Source organism: Sapajus apella, unplaced genomic scaffold (genome assembly GCF_009761245.1).
Source record: "Sapajus apella isolate SASKATOON/1434 unplaced genomic scaffold, GSC_monkey_1.0 scaffold54, whole genome shotgun sequence".
NCBI classification, from domain to species: Eukaryota; Metazoa; Chordata; class Mammalia; order Primates; family Cebidae; genus Sapajus; species Sapajus apella.
In genome coordinates, this window is record NW_022436994.1 from 10,845,679 (window position 1) to 10,866,395 (window position 20,717).

At 43.1% G+C, this 20,717-nt stretch overlaps 1 protein-coding gene across 11 annotated transcripts in view; it reads right to left on the bottom strand.

Annotated features, from left to right (window-relative positions):
- The window catches only part of HECW1 (HECT, C2 and WW domain containing E3 ubiquitin protein ligase 1), a 454,797-nt gene that overhangs the window by 49,470 nt on the left and 384,610 nt on the right, over positions 1–20,717 (bottom strand). For all 11 annotated transcript variants that reach the window (XM_032244417.1, XM_032244423.1, XM_032244418.1 and 8 more), the window contains 6 exons: positions 19,771–19,867; positions 12,462–12,545; positions 11,938–12,047; positions 6,048–6,168; positions 5,206–5,319; positions 4,166–4,318 (listed from right to left, as the gene is read on the bottom strand). In XM_032244417.1, the coding sequence (XP_032100308.1) occupies positions 4,166–4,318; positions 5,206–5,319; positions 6,048–6,168; positions 11,938–12,047; positions 12,462–12,545; positions 19,771–19,867 (679 nt within the window). The remainder of the gene's footprint in view (positions 1–4,165; positions 4,319–5,205; positions 5,320–6,047; positions 6,169–11,937; positions 12,048–12,461; positions 12,546–19,770; positions 19,868–20,717) is intronic.

Below are 20,717 nucleotides of genomic sequence, written 5' to 3' on the forward strand. Positions count from 1 at the left end.
CATTCAGGCGTTGTGCAGAGCAGGTTCCCAGAGTGTAAAGCTCTTAAGGGACATGTGCATTTATCACTGACTTTGCAAGGGCTTTAAAACACAGACAATCCAGGAAAGTGTGAACTTTCAGCAATTAACTGCATATGGCAGGAAGGGGCACTCTATGAATCTTAATCCTGATACAAGGAAGAGACTGGTGTGACTTGTGGACTAATACTCATTTATGCACCCGGGGGTCAGGGAGATGTTCTGAACACCTCAAAGTGCCAGGCATTGTGCTAGAGTAAAATGAGACAAAAGTGTCTCTGCTCCGATAGAGCTTATTTTTTAGAGGGAACTCAGACAAAATGTGTAAGAGTGTAGTACACAGAAGAAGGTCAGCGAAGGATAAAGAAGCAGAATACGAAAAAAGATAAAATTGACCACTGCAAAGATGCTGCCTCCACCGTGGCAATCCTGAGTGACGTTTAATCCTTTGAAGCCTTATAATGGATTTTTGTTAGGCATTAAAAAATATAATCACGTAAGAGCAGCTGTGTTAAAACATTCATATAAACTCTAGTTAGTGCATCTGGTTTCTCAGTTATTCCTGTATAGCAAACCAATCAGTATTAAATGTGTGTATGTTACGTGGTAATAATTCTTCCCGTTAAGAGAAAATTCCAGTAATTCACTATTTCACTAGCCTACAAGCAATTGACTTGTAAATTCATCTAATTTTTATTAATGATTATGATAACCTATAAAATTATGCTCCGCAGTACAAAATTGGTTCATTTAGCTCATCAGCATTTTATACATTTATAAATTTTATAAAATATAAATGCCAATTTCACAGTATTTGCTGATATGCCTTACTAGAGAATAAAATTTCTATTTTTGGAAAAACAACAGCTTTTGAAGCTGACCTGTGTTTTCCATGTTTATTTCGGGTCTGTGGTCATGCTTTTCTCTGATTCCAGAGTGAAGGGAGGTGGGCAGGGTGTCGGTGTCCATGAAGACACCTCTGTACCCCACGCAGGCCGAATCCTGCCCTGGCTTGTCCTGTGTCAAGGGACAATGTTCTGCTTTACAAAGTCAAGGCTATGCCCATAAACAGCCTTGTAATCTGTCGGTCCCTCCATTTCCTCATGAGTGATACACAAGCTGTGATGATTATCATCCCCTTCACAGCCCCCAAGAATCTCCTGATGAACTCCCTGGGAGGGAGGAAGGAGCACCTGACACCCATCCCAGATCAGCGGCAGCCACGCCCACCCTGTGGGTGGCTAAGAGGCAGCCAGTGGCACCGGTCATGGGCAATCAGCTTTGAGGACTCAGGAGTCTGGTTTCCTGAATGTCATGGACCTGCAGCCTGCAGGATTGACAGCGACAGGTCTTCAGGTGGGTGTCACAGCTCCCACACACTGCCAGCATTTTGTGCAAAATACCCACAGCCACATCACCAGATCTGGGCTCTCCTAGCCTCCCTTTGCTAAAATGCTGGGCAGAGAGCTTAATGAGACGCTCAGGGGCACGAGATAGAAACCTGCATGTTTTGTTTGTTAATCTATTTGCCACATGGCACAAGGATGGCTTATGATATGAAAGTAAACAAAAGGAATAACTGCAGCATCACGGTTTTGTTAAGATGTCCCAAAGCTCATCAGAGCTTCCTGTTCAAAACTAAATGAGATTCTACCCAGGTGGCTTACGTTCAGTCAGCTGTGGCTCTGTGCAAAGAAAACCAGTTTCCCTTGCTCAGGAATTTGGAGCCACTGATAAGAGAAGAAAAGTATGACTCCACATGGTGGGTCATGATACAATCTGATCTCTGACCCCGTGGAGGTGCGGGGGTTGTTTCGCATGCCAGGCTGAGGACTCTCGGGACTGAGGCATTCAGAGTTGGAGCTTTACATCAGAGGGGAGTTCCCTGGCCATTTCATCACAAGTCAGCGGCATCCAGAGTGGCGATGAAGGAAATCTCATCACCACAGGCTCAGGTTAGATTGCTAGTCGGCTCAGAAAACTACCTGCAATTGTGTTTCCAGGATGCATCACAAATACTCTCCACATGAGTGGGAACATCAGTGGATGAAAGTCAGCATACTTAGTGCGGGGCCAAGTCCTCTAGCAAAGGACACAGCAGTTAACCTGCATCTCGAGGGCAGGCACTGCCAAGCCCTCATCAGGGATCCATCCAGACAACTTTGGTAATTCTTGCAAAATCCCTGTATCACACAATTTCCTTCCTCAATGGGATAAAGTGTAACAGACACATCCACAGAGCCTCTTCAGCCCTGCAATGCCTGAATGAGCAGAAGGCCACAAAGCCAGTTTGATTGCAGGGACTGGGCAGCAGGCGAGGCACAGTCATTGTGGAAAACGATGTTGGCCACTCTCAGCAGGCAGTCCAGCCAAGCGCGGGCCACAAGTATCATCTGTGCTTCCCATCAGGCCTTCGCCTGTGGCCTTATTTTGTGGCCGCACTGAAACGTGCGTGACACCAATGTTTTCTTCAAACGTCGGGTCCCGTTCATCCCAACGTAATGCTTGTCCCTGTTGTCCTATGCCACTGTCCCCTCTTTTTGTAAGATTCACAGACTCCACTCCCCACTCCCTGACCCCCTACCTTGGACAGAGAGAGATATTTTTCCCTTGTGATTGAATACAATTCTCAGGCTTATCTATGTATCTCAGGCAAACACATGCCCACATGTGCATATGTGTGTATAACTGAGCATTTAAGCTATTGTATTGTAATTGTTGGCTGACTCATGTGTTCCTCACACTAGCCTCTTTGAGTGGTGAGACCTTGCTCGTTTCATGTTTGTATCCTCCCAGCACACAGTATGTGCTTAATTTGTAACTGTTAAATTAGTGAAGTTATTCCTCACACTACCTAACATAGTCTTATATGATAAGATATTTGATGAAAATATTTCTCTGTTGATTGCCAATTCTAATTCATGACCTCTAAGACACCATCCTCAATGTCATGCTCACAAACTAAGGAGAGTTGAGGGACTGTATTAGGTATAATCTGTGTCTGTGTGTATTCCTGTGTTACAAGTCATAGCACTCTCTACCATCAGAATGGAGCCTGCCTGAATGTGAGCTCAGTGAGAGGCAGATTCCATTCTCGAGCCCTTCCGCAGTGACTTGCCTGCTCTGCCCCACCTTCCATTTATTCACACATTCTGGGGCTGCAAAGGGCAGATTTTGTTTCATCTTGTGCCAAACGCTTGATGTGCACTCACTCTACCTTAGCTCAAGAACTTCAGGGCTGGGAGTGCATCTGGAGGGAAGGCATGTGCCGTGTCCGGAAGCCTTAGCACAGGTGGGTTATACTGATGCTCTATAGCCAAACTATAGGAGCTTGGGCTTTAAGACCAGCCGGCCCAGGCGTCACCCCAATGGCTCCCTTCAACAGCAGCATAAATAAGCCATGTCAGAGAAGAACCCACATTAGCCATCTCCTGGACTCATTTCCCTCTCACACGCAGGAGCTCCTGAAGTCAGAGCAGGGGTAATTTTCAAATCAGGCATGTGGTGATGCAGCAGGAAAGTGCCTGCATCCCAGATGTCCCAGCAGCTTTCTGGAGACCTTTAATACCCACATCTGTACCCACAAAACTGCGCAGCGTTGACTGATACCAATCTTCTTACATATATCAGTAAGTGGTAATAGAACACCTCAACAGCAGACAACCCAGGAACCAAAGATGTACTGGATTTTCAAGTCAGAAGAATGCATAGAGGTCACCTGACCTAACAGCCATATTTTACAGTAAGATGTGGAAGCCGGTGTCCACAGTGCTAAAGTCATTGGTCCAAGGAATTTCAAACCCAAAAATACCTCCATGAAGCCTCCACTGGGAACCTTATAATTTTAGTAAAATTATCAACATTCATGACCTATGTCTACTGATCTTAGAGTCTTCTCAGTGGGCAATTATTCTTTCTCACATCATTTTGCAGCTGACATATTATCAGTATCCTTGGTAAATTCATCGTGTGTTCTGGGTGAAGACTAACAGAGTCTTCCTACTTGGGCTCTGTCATTCACTCTCATCATCCTTCATAACATCTGGCTACCGCTCTAAACACAGTGGCCTCTGAGAAATGCTGCTGAATTCTGACTAAGAAAGAGGAGAACTTTCAAACACAAGAAAGTGAACATTATAGAGCTTACCACTCAAGATGGTTTTCTACAAATGCGGACATGGGGCTGATCTGCACCGTGTAAGTATCATTTGCCGAGTACTCAAAGAGTCCATAGTAAGGATTGAAGAGCTCCTGAGACAGAAGGAAGAAGAACTCCCGCGAGGGACCACTGTAGTCCAGGCTGCAAAGAAAGCAGAGGTCCAGGAAGCTCATTCTATGCTCGGAGGTGGAAGGACCTGTTGTCACCCAGATTCTAGTGTGCCCTTTCAGAGTTGGGTGCTGGGGAAAGCAGAGAGCAGCCTCTATTCTTTGGAGTGAATTCCAGTGGAAGTATCAATTTGCTGTAGAAAATGAGGGTGCAGTAATTGGTTTGGAGATATTTCTTAACCAGATGTCCATGGATAAACCCTTAAGGCAGCTTTCCTTAATGTTTTCTTTTGATCATCTAACACCTCTGAGCTGAAACACACAGCTGGCCCATGAAAAACAAGGCCTTTGTTGTGGGACACATAGAAGAATTTCCTGCAACAGTGAATGTGTGCATGCATGTGTGTGTGTGTGTGTGTGTGTGTGTGTGTGTGTGTGTGTGTGTGTGAGATGTGGGTGGACTAAAAAGGCTTCCAAGTTAATTTTGATACACCCGCTACATGGGCTTGCCCTTCATGGTTGAGGTAGTTTCCCATGAAATCATTGAAATGATATGAAAAGTTTGGCATGAAGTTCTATTGTATACATGTGCTTTAAGAGAAAGAGTTTCTTAAATTAGATACTCAGGTTACACCACCTAAAAAGAAAAGACCCAGTGCCTGGGCACTGTATTTTTGACTTATTCTTTGACCATGTGATCTCAGACTCTTGTGCACATCAATAATGTTAGGTTTTTAAAGAACATGACATTTAAAGCTTGGCAATATCTGAAAAGAAAGACCTCCTGGGAGGGTGCGATCAGAATCACCTTTGAGCAAAGGCTGACAGCTACCCTGCTCTATCCTGAGAAAAATCACCCCTGATCCTGAGGCTCTGGCCCACCCACACTTAGGTGTCTGCATAAAACTCCCGGTGCCTCACCCCTCCTCTCCAACAAAGGTGACGTAGAGCTTGTTTCGCTGGAGCTCTTTCCGCGAATAGGCCATCACCTGATTGAAGGTTCCTTCCAACAAGTGATCCCGGCGAATAATGAGCCTGAGAAGGAGAAGAGGTGGTGAGTTCTAAGTGAGTTGTGAGTGCCCAAGTTTAGGCTCTCACTCCCCAGTCTCTCCAACAACAGAGGAAAAGCAGGACGCAGGTTCCGTCAGTTCACTGAGGGATTACCTGGACACACTTTTCAAAACTTAAGGAGCGCAAGAAAAATGTGTACACTGCTCATGCATTCCATCATACTGAACTACTTTTAAGTTAGTTCATTTTGATCAACTCATAGGATATTGCTTAAGATTCCTGAGTTTGGGTTCAGCTTTTTGAGATGAAAATAATAATCCCGGAAGGGAAAATATAAACAACATTTTACTTAGACTTCAATTACAAAGTTACCAAGAGTCTTTAAATTTGACTAGTGAGTTAAATTTTTCCCCCAAGAATAAGTGAAGGGAAATGTGAGATTTTTAAATTTAGTTCAAGATTCCTTGTTTTCTGAAAAGGTCTACCCCGTGATTTTCTACATGCCTTTGTCTAAAATTTTGTGTTCCTTCTCATTCTCTTTCCCTCTCTTTCCTTCTCTTCCTGCCTCTCTTCCAATTTCTTAGTGTCTTTTCTTTTTCCCTTCCAGCTTCCCAACTTCCTTCTTTCCGTCCCGCCATAATCTCTACCACACCAGAGTATCTAATCTCAAAAACAATATTACAAGGGTGTAGGGGAGAAAGGGACAGAAAACTCTACTGTCTGAATTCAGCACCAAGCACTGGAGCACTCACTTAATTTTCCCTGGACCCTGACCAAATCCTTTGGCTTCCAGTTTTCTGTAGAAATTGCGGAGCTTGGCTTCAAAGTCTCTCCGGTAGGGGGAAGGGGCTCTTGCGCTGGCTCTCTGTAAACCTGCAGAGAGAAGCACACAGAGGTTATCACTTTCTTTCCTTCTTCTTTTTTTTTTCTTTCCAAGATGGAGTCTCACTCTGTTGCCCAGGCTGGAGTGCAGTAGTGTGATCTCGGCTCACTGCAACCTCCACTTCCTGGGCTCAAGAGATTCTCCTGCCTCAGCCTCCCGAGTAGCTGGGATTACAGGTGCATGCCACCACACCTGGTTGATTTTTTTTTTTTTTTGTATTCTTAGTAGAGATGGGGTTTCAACATGTTGACCAGGCTGGTCTCAAACTCCTGACTTCAGGTGATTCAAACCCGCTTTGGTCTCCCAAAGTGCTAATATTACAGGCATGTGCCACCATGCCCAGCTAATTTTTGTATTTTTAGTAGAGACGGAGTTTCACCATGTTGGCTAGGCTTGTCTGGAACTACTGGCCTCAAGTGTTCCACCTGCCTAGGCCTCCCAAAATGCTGGAATTACAGGTGTGAGGTCATCACTTTCTGTGGAAGAACAAACATGCAAAGTGACAGCAGAGCAAGAGCTCGACAGAGGCACGTTCCGGCATCTCCATATTTTCCTTCTCCAAGAAGTCCCTTGATTTCCATCAGTCTCTCAGTGACTTTTATAATAAATAGAAATAATATACTAAAATATAAAAATAATTTACTAAATTCATTTATGAGTTCTAATGAGAATAAATATTTATGTCTTCCTCTCTAATTCTTTCAAGTTGTATTTCTCTTAACGGGTCCTGGATGAGCATTTTTCTTGGCTTAATTGTACTTGCATAATCTAAAATAACATAAACTGAACTAGGCCAAACTTTTCATGTAAGTTGCTACAAGAAGTGATTGAATCTATAATGAGGTAAGTAGGACTTTAACATAGTCTGTCATGCTCCTGTATTGATATTGATGCTGAAATAAACATACCTGTACACAAAGGCTCAGAGCATTTAGGAGTTTAGATTAGAGTTTATGTTAGATGACATTGCATCATAAGAGTAAAGTTTACAATAATAATAATTCATTAACTCTTTATAGAGAACTTTTGTCTCATTTAGAGTGCTTCGTAAATACTTTACTATGTATACCTTTTAATTTAAAAAAGAATGGAAAATTAACATTCTTATCCAAGTTTTACAGGTGGCCAGAATCAAGGTTTGCCCATTCAATAACCATTTATTAGTTACTTATTATATTCCAGGTACTAAGCTTACAATTTAGAGAAGACTGATGCTGGTAAACTCTCAGAAATGAGTATATAATACAAGTTATGATGATTGGATTGCTATTCATGAAGGAAAGAAACCCAGTTCTTTGAGATCACAGAATCTGCTGGCTAAGTCTGAGAAGGCTTCTCTGGGGATGATCTGAAGAATAAATACATGCAAATTCGATTGCAGGGGTCAAGAAAGGCTTTGCTTTAAGAGAGGAGATGAGCTGGGAGAAGAAGAGCATTCCAGGTGAAAGATCAGTATGTGCTAAGGTCCTGTGGCAGAATGGAAAGTGGTATTCTAGTTTGTCTGGAGCACAGGGTACAAGGACCAAAGTGATACAAAAACAAAGCCTGAGAGGTGGGCAGGAGCTGCATCAAACAGGACAAAGTACGTTGTTAAAAATTTTGTTTTATGCTGAGTGTAGTAGGAAGCCATTGCATAGTGGCTGGCATGATATCATTGAATCATAAAAACATCAGTCTTCCTGCAGAAAAGAGCAAAACCCCAGAGGACCAAGGAGGATTTAAAGAGCTCAAATGGGACTAGGCTGGTGTCAGTGGAGATGAAGAGGAGTGGGCAGAAGATATATTTAAGAGGCAATGAATTGAATATAAGTAGTGAGGGAGAGGTGGGTGTTAGATTTTGTAACTGAATGTGCTGCAGCGGCATTCACTGAGATGGGGAGCAGCAGAAAAAGAACACATTTGTTGGGGAAGAGCATGAACTTGGTCTTTGATGACGGTCCCTTTGTCTGGAGAGAGACACAGTTTGAACGGAGAAAAAAGCCTGGGCTTGAGCTGTAAGGATAATAGAAAGAGGAGGATGAGGCTGCAGGAATGGTCAGAATTCTCATAGACGAGGTGTTGGGAGTGGTGTCCCAGAAGCAAACTGGAGAGGGAATGTCGGGGACAGCAGCTGGTTATGTTACACGCTGCCGAAGATTAGGAAGGCAGAGAACTGCCCGCTGGATTGGACTGGGTGGCCAGAGTTCATGGCGACCTTAGCAAAGACACCTCCTTTCATGTACAGGTGTGACAGAGAAGATGTGTGCAGGTTTGCTAGCCTTGTGGGCCTGATGGCAGGCCTCTGAGAAAGTTTCTGCTGTATGGCTTCAACTTCTCAGTGAAGTAAAACAGGACGTCATCTGCTAGGAGACAGAAGGGGTGCTGAGGGTTGGAGGCTTTAGGGGAAATGTTTGAAATAATGGTAGAGAAGATCAGTGTTCAAGGTTCATGTGAGATAAGAGATGACTAACTTAGAATTGTTAATCTGCCTTGTGAGGTGAATTTTCCCAAGAGTGCCTAATTGCAGAGGGGGGTGGGGGAGCAGACAGGAAGGTTCATCTGGGGGTAAAGCTCTGACAGAGGATGCAAACAAAACGGAGAGGGTCAGGAGAATTCAGGGCATTGGCAAGGATGCTACTGAAGTGATGAACTGCAGAATCTATGCTGCACCAGGGAAAGATGATAGAAAGGAAAGGAGAAAAGTCCATGGACCAGAGACCTTGATGAGGCCAAAGGATGGTACTAGGGAGGGTAGTGGATCAAGCACATTGGAAGGGAAGAGGAGGTTTGACTTAGTGATTTTGGAGATGATCATAAGGTCAGGAATGTGATTTTGGGAATAAGTGGTTGAGGCAGGGGAACAGAAAGTCATTGCAGACAAAGTCCAGAAACTGGGAAGCCAGGGAATGGAATGAGGGTCCCTGTTAATGTTGAAGTCATCCAGGAGGACGGAAGGACCTGCTTGGGAAGGAGAGAAAGACTACCAGACAGGGGCCGCAGGCCTTGAGAATGAGAAAAAGGTTGTAGATGACAGCAACTGGGAGAAAGGGAGGGGAGGGATATGGCTGAGTGGTAAAAGCAAAGAAACATGCGGGCCCCGCCCACCTGCGCTCCACGACGCCTGGGCCTGAGGGAACCAATGGCCACCACTTGAAAAGAAGTGGCCTTGGTGGGATACCAGGTTTCAGGATGTACACAGAACTAGAATACAAGTCTGTACGTGCAAGTATAATTTACTGTCCACCACATTTCAGTATATTTTGTATTATGATTTTCATGACCGCTGGTATTATCATGATCACTGCTGTGCATTTTTCAAATAATTGATGCTTTACAAAGTACTTTGGCATAAATGTCATGATTCACAATCTCTATAGCTCCTGGGTAGATTTCATAAAGGCCTAAGAAAATGGGGATTATAAAGTTTAAAATCAACATGTTTGGATTACATATTCTAGGACCCTGTGGTCAATGCTAGAAAATAAAGAAGTACTTTGACAAAATGAACTGGACGATTACTTAGATTCATGGTATCAGTCATATCTTTATCAGGAAAGTTTATTCCTTTTAGAATATCCAAATAATTCTTATTTAGGAAATAACTCTTCTTTTGCTCTTATTTTTCTATTTGCAATATGATATCTCTCCTATATAATGATATTAATATCATAGTCTAGTATCAAAGTCTGTAGACCAAAACATGGACAGCACTGTCAGGCTAGGACAATCTCTACAACATGGCAGACCATCATCAGATCTGCAGCTCCTCCAAACTTTTTCCCCAAAGCACCCTGCTTTTGTCTTTGCTCCCCAGAAACAGATTTCCCTCTGAGCGCTGAAAGTGTGTTACTGTGCTGACTCTGGCTTTAGCAAAGCTCCTGGTCATCTTAGACAATGGGATCTTAATTATGTTGTGTGTCAGAGGTAGCAAGCATTACACATTTCCTTAACAATGCTGTTGGTACACTTATTTGAAGGGAGTGACAATAGGAAGATACTATTCTGAAAACATATTTTAACAACTAGCAAAACTACCTCTAAGAGAGAGTTCTGAATGCTACAACCTGCAGGAATCAGAACTGAAAGATACTCTAGTCTGGAGGCCTACGGCAATACTGAATGATCCTAACTCTGAGTGTGACATCCCTGCTCAGAGACAAAGCTTATTGCCAAGGTCTGTTTCTCTTAGGAGTTTCACCACTAGCGTCAAAAACCACGTTCCGACCCTGATCCTAGAGCTTGCGAGATGGGATGTTCCTAGATGTTTCAAATGAATCCCTTTTACTTTAAATGGTACAACCACAGAAACCTACCATGTGATGATCCCAGTAAAATACAAATGGAAAAGTTCTTCAATATCTGGATCCAGTCTGGAGGTAGGGATTTGACCTAAGCTCTTTATCTTGATGAATCCAGAAAATATCTTTTTTTTGTTGTTTGTTTTTTGAGACAGGGTCTCGCTCTGTCACCTAGGCTGTGGAGTGCAGTGGCACAGTCTCAGTTCACTGCAATCTTTGCCTCCTGGGTTCAAGAGATCCTGCCTTAGCCTCCTGAATAGCTAATACTAAAGACATGCACCAACACACCTGACTAATTAAAAAAATTTTTTTTGGTAGAGATGAGGTCTTACTATATTGCTCAGGCTGCTCTTGAACTCCTGGGCTCACGTGAAACGCCCACTTCAGAGTCCCGAAGTGTTGGGAATACAGGCATGAGCCACTGTGCCTGGTGAAAACATCTTTTATTCACTAAACAGTTTAACATATATATTCCCTCACTTGGAATGGAAAATACATACAAATAATTTTTGTATCATAAGTTCATTCTCATACATAAAGAAAACAGGGGAAATAATTTTGAAATGTGTTAGAAAATTCTTTGGAATCTTTGTGGAGATATAACAATAGTTCCTAGTAGCTGTATCACCAAAAGTGGCATGCAATTGAATTCTGAGTCACAAGGCAGAATGTTTCAGAAAGGGCACTTCCCTTTGAAATGCTTGGAGAGTGACTTTGGAATGTAATAGTAATTTAAAGCAGTGACAACAACCTTTTCCTGCAAAGGACCCGAGAATAAATATTTTAGGCTTTGCAGACCATGAGGCTTCTGTTGCTGTTTCTCATGTCTCGTGTGAAAGCTAACATAGAACAGGCATGACTGGGCTCCAATTACACTTTATTTATGGACACTGCAGTTTAAATTTCATGTAGTGTTCATGTGTCATAAAATACTATCTTAAAATTTTTTTTCTTTTCGTTCTTTCTTTTTTTTTTTTTTGAAATAGGGTCTCTCTCTGTTGTCCATGCAGGAGTGCAGTGGTGAAATCATAGCTCACTGCAGCCTCAATCTCCTGGGCTCAAGGAATCCTCTTGCTTCAGCATCCCTGGAAGCTGGGACTACAGGCACATGCTACCTCACTTGGCTTATTTTTAATGTTTTTGTAGAGAAGGGGATCCATTGCCCAGACTGGTCTTGAATTCCTGGGCTCAAGCAATCCTCCTGGCTTGGCTTCCCAAAGCACTGGGATTACAGGCATGAGCCACCTGTCCAGCAAAACATTTTTTTTTCCAAACACTTCAAACTGTAAACCCCATTCTAGTTTGGGGGGACATTATAAAAAACAGACAGCAGTTTGTCAAAACCTGATAGAGTGCATTTTCAATTAGGGAACTGGAAATGTCAAGAGAAAGAACACACATATACAGTTGCTTTCATTCACCTTCACCTGGGGAAACACACATGGCCACTTAATGGGAGCTATTAGGCCAGATTTCCGTTACCTGGGGAGTTCTGAGGTGAGGAACAGGGTGAACAGCGGGGAGAGAAGCTATACCCAGGGTGGAAGGCAGCCTGCAGGGGGACGTAGGACATAATCTCTTCTTCAAAGAGACTGCAAATGAAAAAAAAAAAAAGAGTCAGTTTTACATCCCTGAGAAAGTGTTCACGAATTGGAGTAACAGCAGATACAGTTCTCACAAAGCAACAAAAGCAATCAGATTTAAATGTAGTATAGAAAGACAGGTACATCCTGGCTGCAAATTCTCAGTGTTGTTTTAAACCCTGATTACTCCTACAACAAAGTTTCCATCAGGTACTTTATGCAGCTCTTGGTACCTCGGTTGTAAACCTAAAGACTGTGATGGACACAGGTGTACAAGAGTGGGGTCCCACTTCCTTTGCAGCTACTAGAATCCTCTAGAACAAGCCATGAGTGTTTCAGTCTAGGCCATTTCCCGGGTGGCCATGATGGTGGAGAACTGCCCAGGGAAGCTTTTCCAGAACGATTTCAGGCCTAGCCCCTTACCTAAGCAAAATGACCAGGTCTGCATCACAGGACAACTTCTCAAGCCCGTGATTACCCTCAGTCCGAATGTAATGAATTTTCTCCCTGAATCGTGTGAGAAAGAAGAGGAAAATTAGACACAAACACATTAGCCCAGGAATACATCTTCTGATATCTTTTCTTCCTCTTCCAATACTACTGCATAGCGACGTCCTAACATCCTGTGTATTTTGCAGTATTCTAGGCTCATACTGCAGGCTCGCAGGATGCTCTCTAAGGGATGGCCTTTCTACAAACTTGCACAGATACAGAAGCTGAGGAACACAGCAAAGTTAGGCCCTCAGGTAGCTAAGACAGTCAGGAGTGGTGCTGGGTAAGAGGACTCCTGAAAGACTGTTCTGGGCTCATGTCGTGTTGGAAGCCATAGGAGGAAAGAGCGGGGTGGGTGTCTCATGAGAAATCTTGTGCCTGATGGAAAGTTTATAATGCCAATGCCACACTGGGCACAGAGGGGGCCTGGCCCCCAGAACCAAGAACAGTCTCCCAGGTCAGGCAAAGCACAGACATCAATTTTGCCTCTGTAAGCTACAACTTGTCTACTGGCCTTTTTAGACAACCTCCAACTCCAACTGGGAAAATTATTTCAAGTAAGTCTATGGATAAGTAGAATTTTTTTTTGGATCAAATTAACTTTGTAATTTGCTTCCCTGATGTCATTCAAATAATACAAATGCCATATCCAAGAACCTTTCCATTGTATGCATGCTTCAAGGGAATTAATATTTTTTGCTTTTTTGAAGAGATACAGAAAAATCGGGGAAAATTAAGGATCTTTTAAAAAAATTTTTAACTTTTTTTTGGTTAATTTTTATTTTGATGTAATTTTAGAGTCATGTGTAATTGTAAGAAACAGACAGATCCTGTATTCTCCTCACTTAGTTTCTCCCAGTGGTAAAAGATGGATGATTTTCTTTTCTTTTCTTTTCTTTTTTCTTGTGACAGTCTTGCTCTGTTGTCCAGGTTGGAAGGTAATGGCACCATCTCAACTCACTGCAACCTCCGCCTCCTGGGTCCAAGTGATTCTCATGCATCAGCCTCCTGAGTAGCTGGGATTATAGGTGTGTGCCATCACACCTGGCTAGTTTTTGTATTTTCTTCACAAAAAATTTTATTTTGAGACAGGATCTCACTCTGTCGCTCAGGCTGCAGTGCAGTGGCCTGATCACAGCTCACTGCAGCCTCAACCTCTTAGGGCTCCAGTGATTCTCTGGCCTCAGTCCCCCAGTATAGCTGGGACTACAGACGTGCACCATCGCACTCAGCTAATTTTTGTATTTTTAGTAGAGATGAGGTTCCACCATGTTGCCCAGGCTGGTCTTGAACTCCTGGGCTCAAGAGATCCACCCACCTCAACCTCAGCCTTCCAAAGTGCTGGGATTATAGGCTTTAGCCACCATGCCTGGCCCAAAAGATGAATGATTTTTTAAAAAAATCTATTTTCCAAAATACTGCAGATACAACTTTTTCCTCTCTTTGATTACATTAATATAAATCCAAATCTTTATCATAACTTGTGTATTTTCTGGAAAAATATAATCAATTTTACCTTTTTGTATGAAGATCTTTTTTTAAAGGCAAGGGAAGATTTTGAACCTCTACAAAGATAGATAGAATGGGATTAAACAGGGAAATGCACTGTGATCCAACTTCAGTGCGGGTGAAACATCGTTGAAAGAAATGGCATCACCAGAACCTGGGGGGGTGTTTACAGTGGCTTTACCGGGGTTTGAAAAAGGGAGCAGCACTGCCCACATGTCATTCTGCAGGAAACATGTGGAAGCCCAGCCAAGAGAACAGAATATCCCCACCCGCCTCATCACCTGCTTCTCCCTCTGCCTATGTTCTTGACCCCATCCCTGGGCTCTTTAATCCAAATCCTGACACTAACTCACAGCCCTGTTGTTTGAAAGATGCTCTTGAATCTTATCCTCTAGTTTAATGACGTATGCCTTATGAATGACCTCAAATTTATATGCTCTCCCAATGATAATGTCCCCTCGGTCAGATTATTCTGCTGCCCCAAGGGATCCACATCTGGTGAAGCCCCTGGCCTCCTTGTCTGGAGAAAAAGAAGCCCAGAGAGGGCCATCCCGACTAGGGCAGTGAAGTGCTGTCCCCAGTTTAGAAAGTGCCACCCAGTGCAGCGGTTCTACCGTGGCACCACCATATGGACTGCATGCAGGTGTCGGAATGCTAAGCACAATTTTCTGGGAGTTTTGGTGGCTCTCCATCAGGTGTTATACCCTCTGTCAGATCTAGCAATATTTCATGCAGAGCCAGTGGTGCAAGGGACCTCCAGCTGCCCCCGGGACTCCATCCCAAAGTGCACTGAGAACTGGGGAAGACGTCCGGGTGTGAGAACGTCAGCTGTCTCTCCAGCAGCTATCTATTGGCCATTGGGAAAACTCCAGAGCACACTTTCTTTAGAGCTCAGGACAGGGCAGTTGCCTGCCTCCTTGACATCTCCACTTGTGGCTTCAAAGACCTACAAACTCAATATACAAAATGAAATCCTTGACATTCTTTCTCTCCTCAGGCCAGTCCTCCATTCTTTCCCACTTCAGTAAATGACACCATTATCCACTCACCTGTACAAGCCCCATACTTGGCTGTCACTCTTAATTGGTCTCTTCTCCTCACCCACTACGTTCAAGCTGTCATCAACTCCTGTTGTTTCTGTCTCCACAGTATCACCCCAAACTGCTCCCTCCTCTTCATCCATATTTTACCATTATCCACACGGCCATCATCTCTCACGTGGGTGAATATAACAGCTGCCTGCATAGCCCCTCTTCCATCTTATGTCCCTCTCCAGCCTATCTTTTTCCCACAGAGCTGCCCAAACATTGCATCTGTGTTTTTAATGACCACAGATGCAATCATATTTCATATTTCATCTGTGGTCATTAAAAACACCGATGCAATCGTATTTCTTTCCAGCTGAAAACTTCTCAATTACTTCTGAAATAGAATTGCACTTCAAATAAAATTTTTCCCTATTGGTGATAGGGCCTTCCTCTCCAACTTGACCACGGTAGGTCTCGCCCACCCTCCCAATCTACCCCTGGGCCACACTAGCTTTCTGTCATTCTTCACTTACATCTAAGCTTTTCCTGCCTCAGGGCTTTTGCATACTCTCTCCCTGACCTCTACTTTGCATCTCAAGGCACAACTCCTCATCTTTCAGATTTCAGCTTAAGCACCATCTACTCGGAAAAGCCTTCCTTTAGCTTAGGATGTAAGTCCTCTTCCTCTGCACCAGCATATTATCCACTATTGCTGAATTCTAATCATGTTCTTCATGGCACTTAACATAGTATGTAGCTATATATTTGGCTTAAAAAAACCAACCCCAAGCTTGTCTATTATCTGTCTCCCTCAATAGATTGTAAATTCATTTTGAATTTACACGTCTGTTTTGCTTGCTACTGCATACATAGCCCTGGGACAATCCTGATTCAGATGAACTACACAATCAAAGCACTAGTTGAAGGACGGCCTCCATACCCCTTAAAGGTAACAGATGCCATTAACCTCTGCGTTTTCTGGCTCCATCCCTTTCTCTACATGTGGCTTCCTGCTTTTCACTGCAAGTCACTGCTGTTGCCTGGACAGTTTTCTAAATACTCAAACCCAGCAACAGGCTTCCCGAACCCAAGACGTCGACTCCATGACTCCTGGAGAACAGCAATGGCTGAACAGGAGTCACTGTCTGCCCTTGGCCACAGAGGAAGCCATGAGGTTTTTCTGGCCGGGGTCCTGAGGAGAGTGGTATTCTTTTCAATTTCTGAATCTTCAAAGTGGATCTGACTCACCCTGACATGGCACTCAGGGGCAGGTGGGGGCCTCGTCATGGAGAGCAGGGCCCGGCATCCTGCATCTCTTAGGCTTGACCTCCTGAAGAACATGTTCTTGCTCTTTTCTTTCTGCTTTTTCAGTTCTATTGTCTCATAGTCTAGTTTCTAATAGTCATTGTGAGCCTTCTGTTTTTGATGAAATATTTGGGTTCTCAGCCTGGGTCCACAGTTTCTTTAGGGTCCATTAACTATTTGAAATTATATTCAGAGGTTTATATTTACACAGAGAGAAGAGTCCATAGGAGCCTCCATCAGCATCTCAGAGGAGTTCATAACCTCCAAATAGGTTATTAGTTTCTTGCTAGATAATTTCCAAGTTTTTTTTCAATTCCAATGTGTCCTGATTTCAAGTTCCCTCAGCTCTGCAAAATCATAACTGTACAATCCCATACTGCAACAAAACATTTAAAGTTGCTTGGATTTTGTTATAATGTGATATATAATAGGGCTGAAAACAGTTAACTGCCCTTTGGAAACATATTCCACTCATTTATATAGGAAATTACTTAAAAAAGAAAACTTTTCTAATGATTAAAATGAGGCTTCAGTGTCTTTGGTGAGTTGAAATTCTTCCAAAAAACGAACAGTGAATTCATTACTTAGCGGTAGAATCAGTAACGTAAAGAATGTTCAAGAGCCATCATGAGTCAAAAACACTTAAGATAATACAACTCCCCTGGAAATCCCTTGAAAATTCCCTTAGGTTGTTAGGTGAGTTGAAGAGCAGTCCATGAATGAGTGACCCATGTGGCTGAGTATGACCTGCCTTCTGTGGCAGGTGCAGTAATGAAACTTGGGCAGAGAATTCTTAAGAGCTGAACATAAATGAAAGCAACCATTCATCATGCTAAGGTTCATTTGTTCATGAACCTTAAAGATCTTTCATTCACTCTGAAAGTAATTGGTGTTTCCTATTTTTAAAACCCCATACTGCATGGTGTTTCCTATTTTCAATCCCATACATATCCAGCTATCAGCCTGATTCACAAGAGTGCACCAAATGGGCAGGGAATAATGAAAGGCAGCCATTGATGGAATTCTGGCTCACCCTGCTTTATCCTTTACACATCCTTATGAAAGTATAACAACCATGCCCACATTGTGACCCCCATTTCAGGTTCTAAGGGGCAGAGTGCGCACAAAGACAAGGAAGAGAAAGACCTTGCTCTAAACAGCTTAGAGTACTGTAGGGAGACATAAGTAAACAACAGAATATGAGAGATCTAAAAATATGTTCGAGGCACAAAAGCATGCTATCAAAGCAAGACAAAAGAAATACTAAAGCCTGCCTAGATCACTGAATTTTTGCATTTGATCTGAGCCTTTAAAATACGATGAGATGTCCTTAACAGGGAAGTCATTCCAGGAAAGACAAAGGCAGGAGAGTACACAGCCTGTGTGGTGGAGGTGGAATACCCTGGAAGGATGAGCTTAGCACAGGATGGAGAGTTAGGTTAGGGCTAGACTTTGGAGGCCATGGACATTGTGCTTAGAAATACTGACGTTAGCCTGAATAAGGCAGCTCACACCTGTAATTCCAGCACTTTGGCAGGCTAAGGTGGGTGGATATCCTGAGGTCAGGAGTTCGAGACCAGCCTGACCAACATGGAGAAACCCCATCTCTACTAAAAATAGAAAATGAGCCGGGCATGGTGGTTCATGCCTGTAATCCCAGCTACTCAGGAGGCTGAGGCAGGCAAACTGCTTGAACCCGGGAGGTGGAGTTTGCGGTGAGCCGACACCACGCCATTGTACTCCAGCCTGGGCAACAAGAGTGAAACTCCATCTCAAAAAAAAAAAAAAAAAAATCTTGACTTTGATTCTAACCCCGGTGAGGTGGCTAATACCTGTAAGCCCAGCATTTTGGGAGGCTGAGGTGGGTGGATCACTTGAGTTCAGGATGAGACCAGCCTGGCCAGCATGGTGAAATCCCATCTCTACTGAAAATACAAAATTTAGCAAAAATTTGCTGGGTGTGGTGGCGCGTGCCTGTAGTACTACTTACTCGGGAGGCTGAGGCTCAGGAATTGTTTGAACCCGGGAGGCGGAGGTCACAGTGAGCTGAGATGGCACCACTGCACTTCAGCCCAGGCAACAGAGCAAGATTCTGTCTCAAAAAAAAAAAAAAAAAAAAAAAAAAAAAGAAATCATGAAAGCCTTTTTGAAGGGTAGGGAGGATGTGATTTAATCTATGCTTCAAGTAGGTAACTCTGGTTATGGTAGGGTGATAGGAAATATTTAGGAGAGACCCCTGTATGGTCCAGAAGAGAAATGATGAGCATCTAAACTTGAACCATGGCAGGGAGCAGAGAAAAGGAGGCTGGAAGAAGAGGGAGGAGATGAGATGAAGAACAACTGGGAGGGTGGTGGCTCTAATTTATGGAGTGAAAACACAGGGAACAGAGGTGTCAGTGAGGGAGTGTTGGAGGGAAAGAATAGCGAATGATCCATTCTGGTGGGAGTGGCAAGGATTAGAAGGCAAAGAGGCTACTTGAAGTTGCTGGTGATTGACTAAGGAAGTCAGAGTATTGCAGGTATCAGCCCAATTCACAAGACTGCACCAAATGGGCAGGGAAGACTGAACGGTGGCCATTGATCGGATTCTTGCTCACCCTGCTTTATCCTTTAACACATCCTCATGTAAGTGTCACAACCATACCCACATTGCGACCCCTATTTCAGTGACAAGGAGACTAAGGGCAGAGGATTGAATAACATACCTCCATCAGTAGTCCCTATATATTAGAGTAAGAATTCAAACGTCAAAGGGATGTGCTCTTAACCCCCATGCCTCTCCAGCTTTTGGAAGGTTGGACAGTAAACCAAAAGAAAGAGATGTTTGAATATTCTGGTGAGAAAGCAGGATTTAGGTTCAGGGAGTATTTTCTCTTTTTATAATTTTAGATTGCTATCCCTTCCACATGAAGGGATTCAGAGTTTCAGCAGCACTTGTTCAAAAATGACCCCAATGAAGAGTAAGATGTAGGTAGTTAGAACACAACAGTAAATTTTATGTTTGCTTGTTTATTTTCAAACATGGTCACTCAGTATTTGGTTTACCATTCAACAATTATATTTCAAAACTAAAAGTAATTTATATGGTGCTTTACATAAATAATTTTTTAATGGAAGCTATTTTGTTTCCTCCAAATCAATGTGCTTCCTTCCAACTCAGTGGAAATCATTTCAGTACCATATAAATGATATACAATCTGATAATATGACTGTCTCTCATTATGTCATTTCCCAGAAATAGGAACTCCCAAACCCTTCACCTTGAGGATTCAAGTTGTCATTTAAATGCACAAATAAAACACACGATAAGCTTCTGCTTTTTCTCCACAGAGGTGTTTCCCACCAGGAAAAATGGCTGGAAAGACCTAGAGTTCCAGGGAGTGAGGGGTGAGCCTTACCTGAGTGCGTGGTTTCTTGCTAAGCTTGGTTGACGCTCTTGCAGCATTTCAAAAATGTTTGGCTGGCGAAGAAATGCCACAATCTTGTCATTATATGCTGAAACAGACAAAAGCACAGAGCTGCGGTTGGGTCTGCAGCCCAGAGATAATCATGCTGATGATTGGAAAATGGCTGCTTGATACCTGGATTAATGAAGGAGTTTGAAGGGCAGGCAGCATACTCATCAAAAAATGCGAGCTCTCGAGAGTTTTTAAAATGTGACATAATAGCATTATAATTTTTTTAAGGGATCAAACTAAAAGTGAGCCAGATCTATGTTAATCGTTCTTAACATTTCAGGATCTTTACTGGGTATTAATGCATCTCTGCATGAACAGGTAAAGGAGAACAAAATAGCTCTCCCATGAGAGTTCTCCTCTCTTCCTTCTAATTTTTCTTGGTGATTTTGCCATAGTTATGGTAAAAGATTCTTTATGAGTGCAAAGAAATCCAAGTGTTGATTTCCCGGTAGTGATAATGGAAATGCCATTTAGATGCTCTCATTTTGTTTTCCTTGATACAAGCGACATATGTTTTGGAAAAAGGTGGCTGAAGTTAGGAATGGAGACTGTAAACTTTCTGCCATACATACATGGAAAGAGAGGGATACATTAAACACTGTGTCTGACAACAGTAAAATTCACCTCCTCATTTAAACCATACTCTTGTGCACTGGGTTAACAAATCACTGAATAGACTAAGAAAGAAGAGACCCGGGAGCTTGGGAAAGAATAGAAAAGAGAGGAGGGGAACAGAGAGGTGAGGAGAAAGGAAGAGGGGAAAGGGCAGAGGGGAGGATGGGAGCAGGGGTGGGGGAGTGCACTGTATCCTAAAAGAGGAGAAAGAAAACACAGAATGTTGAGTATTAAAGGGTTCATGACAAAAACCAGAAAAACAAACAAAAAAA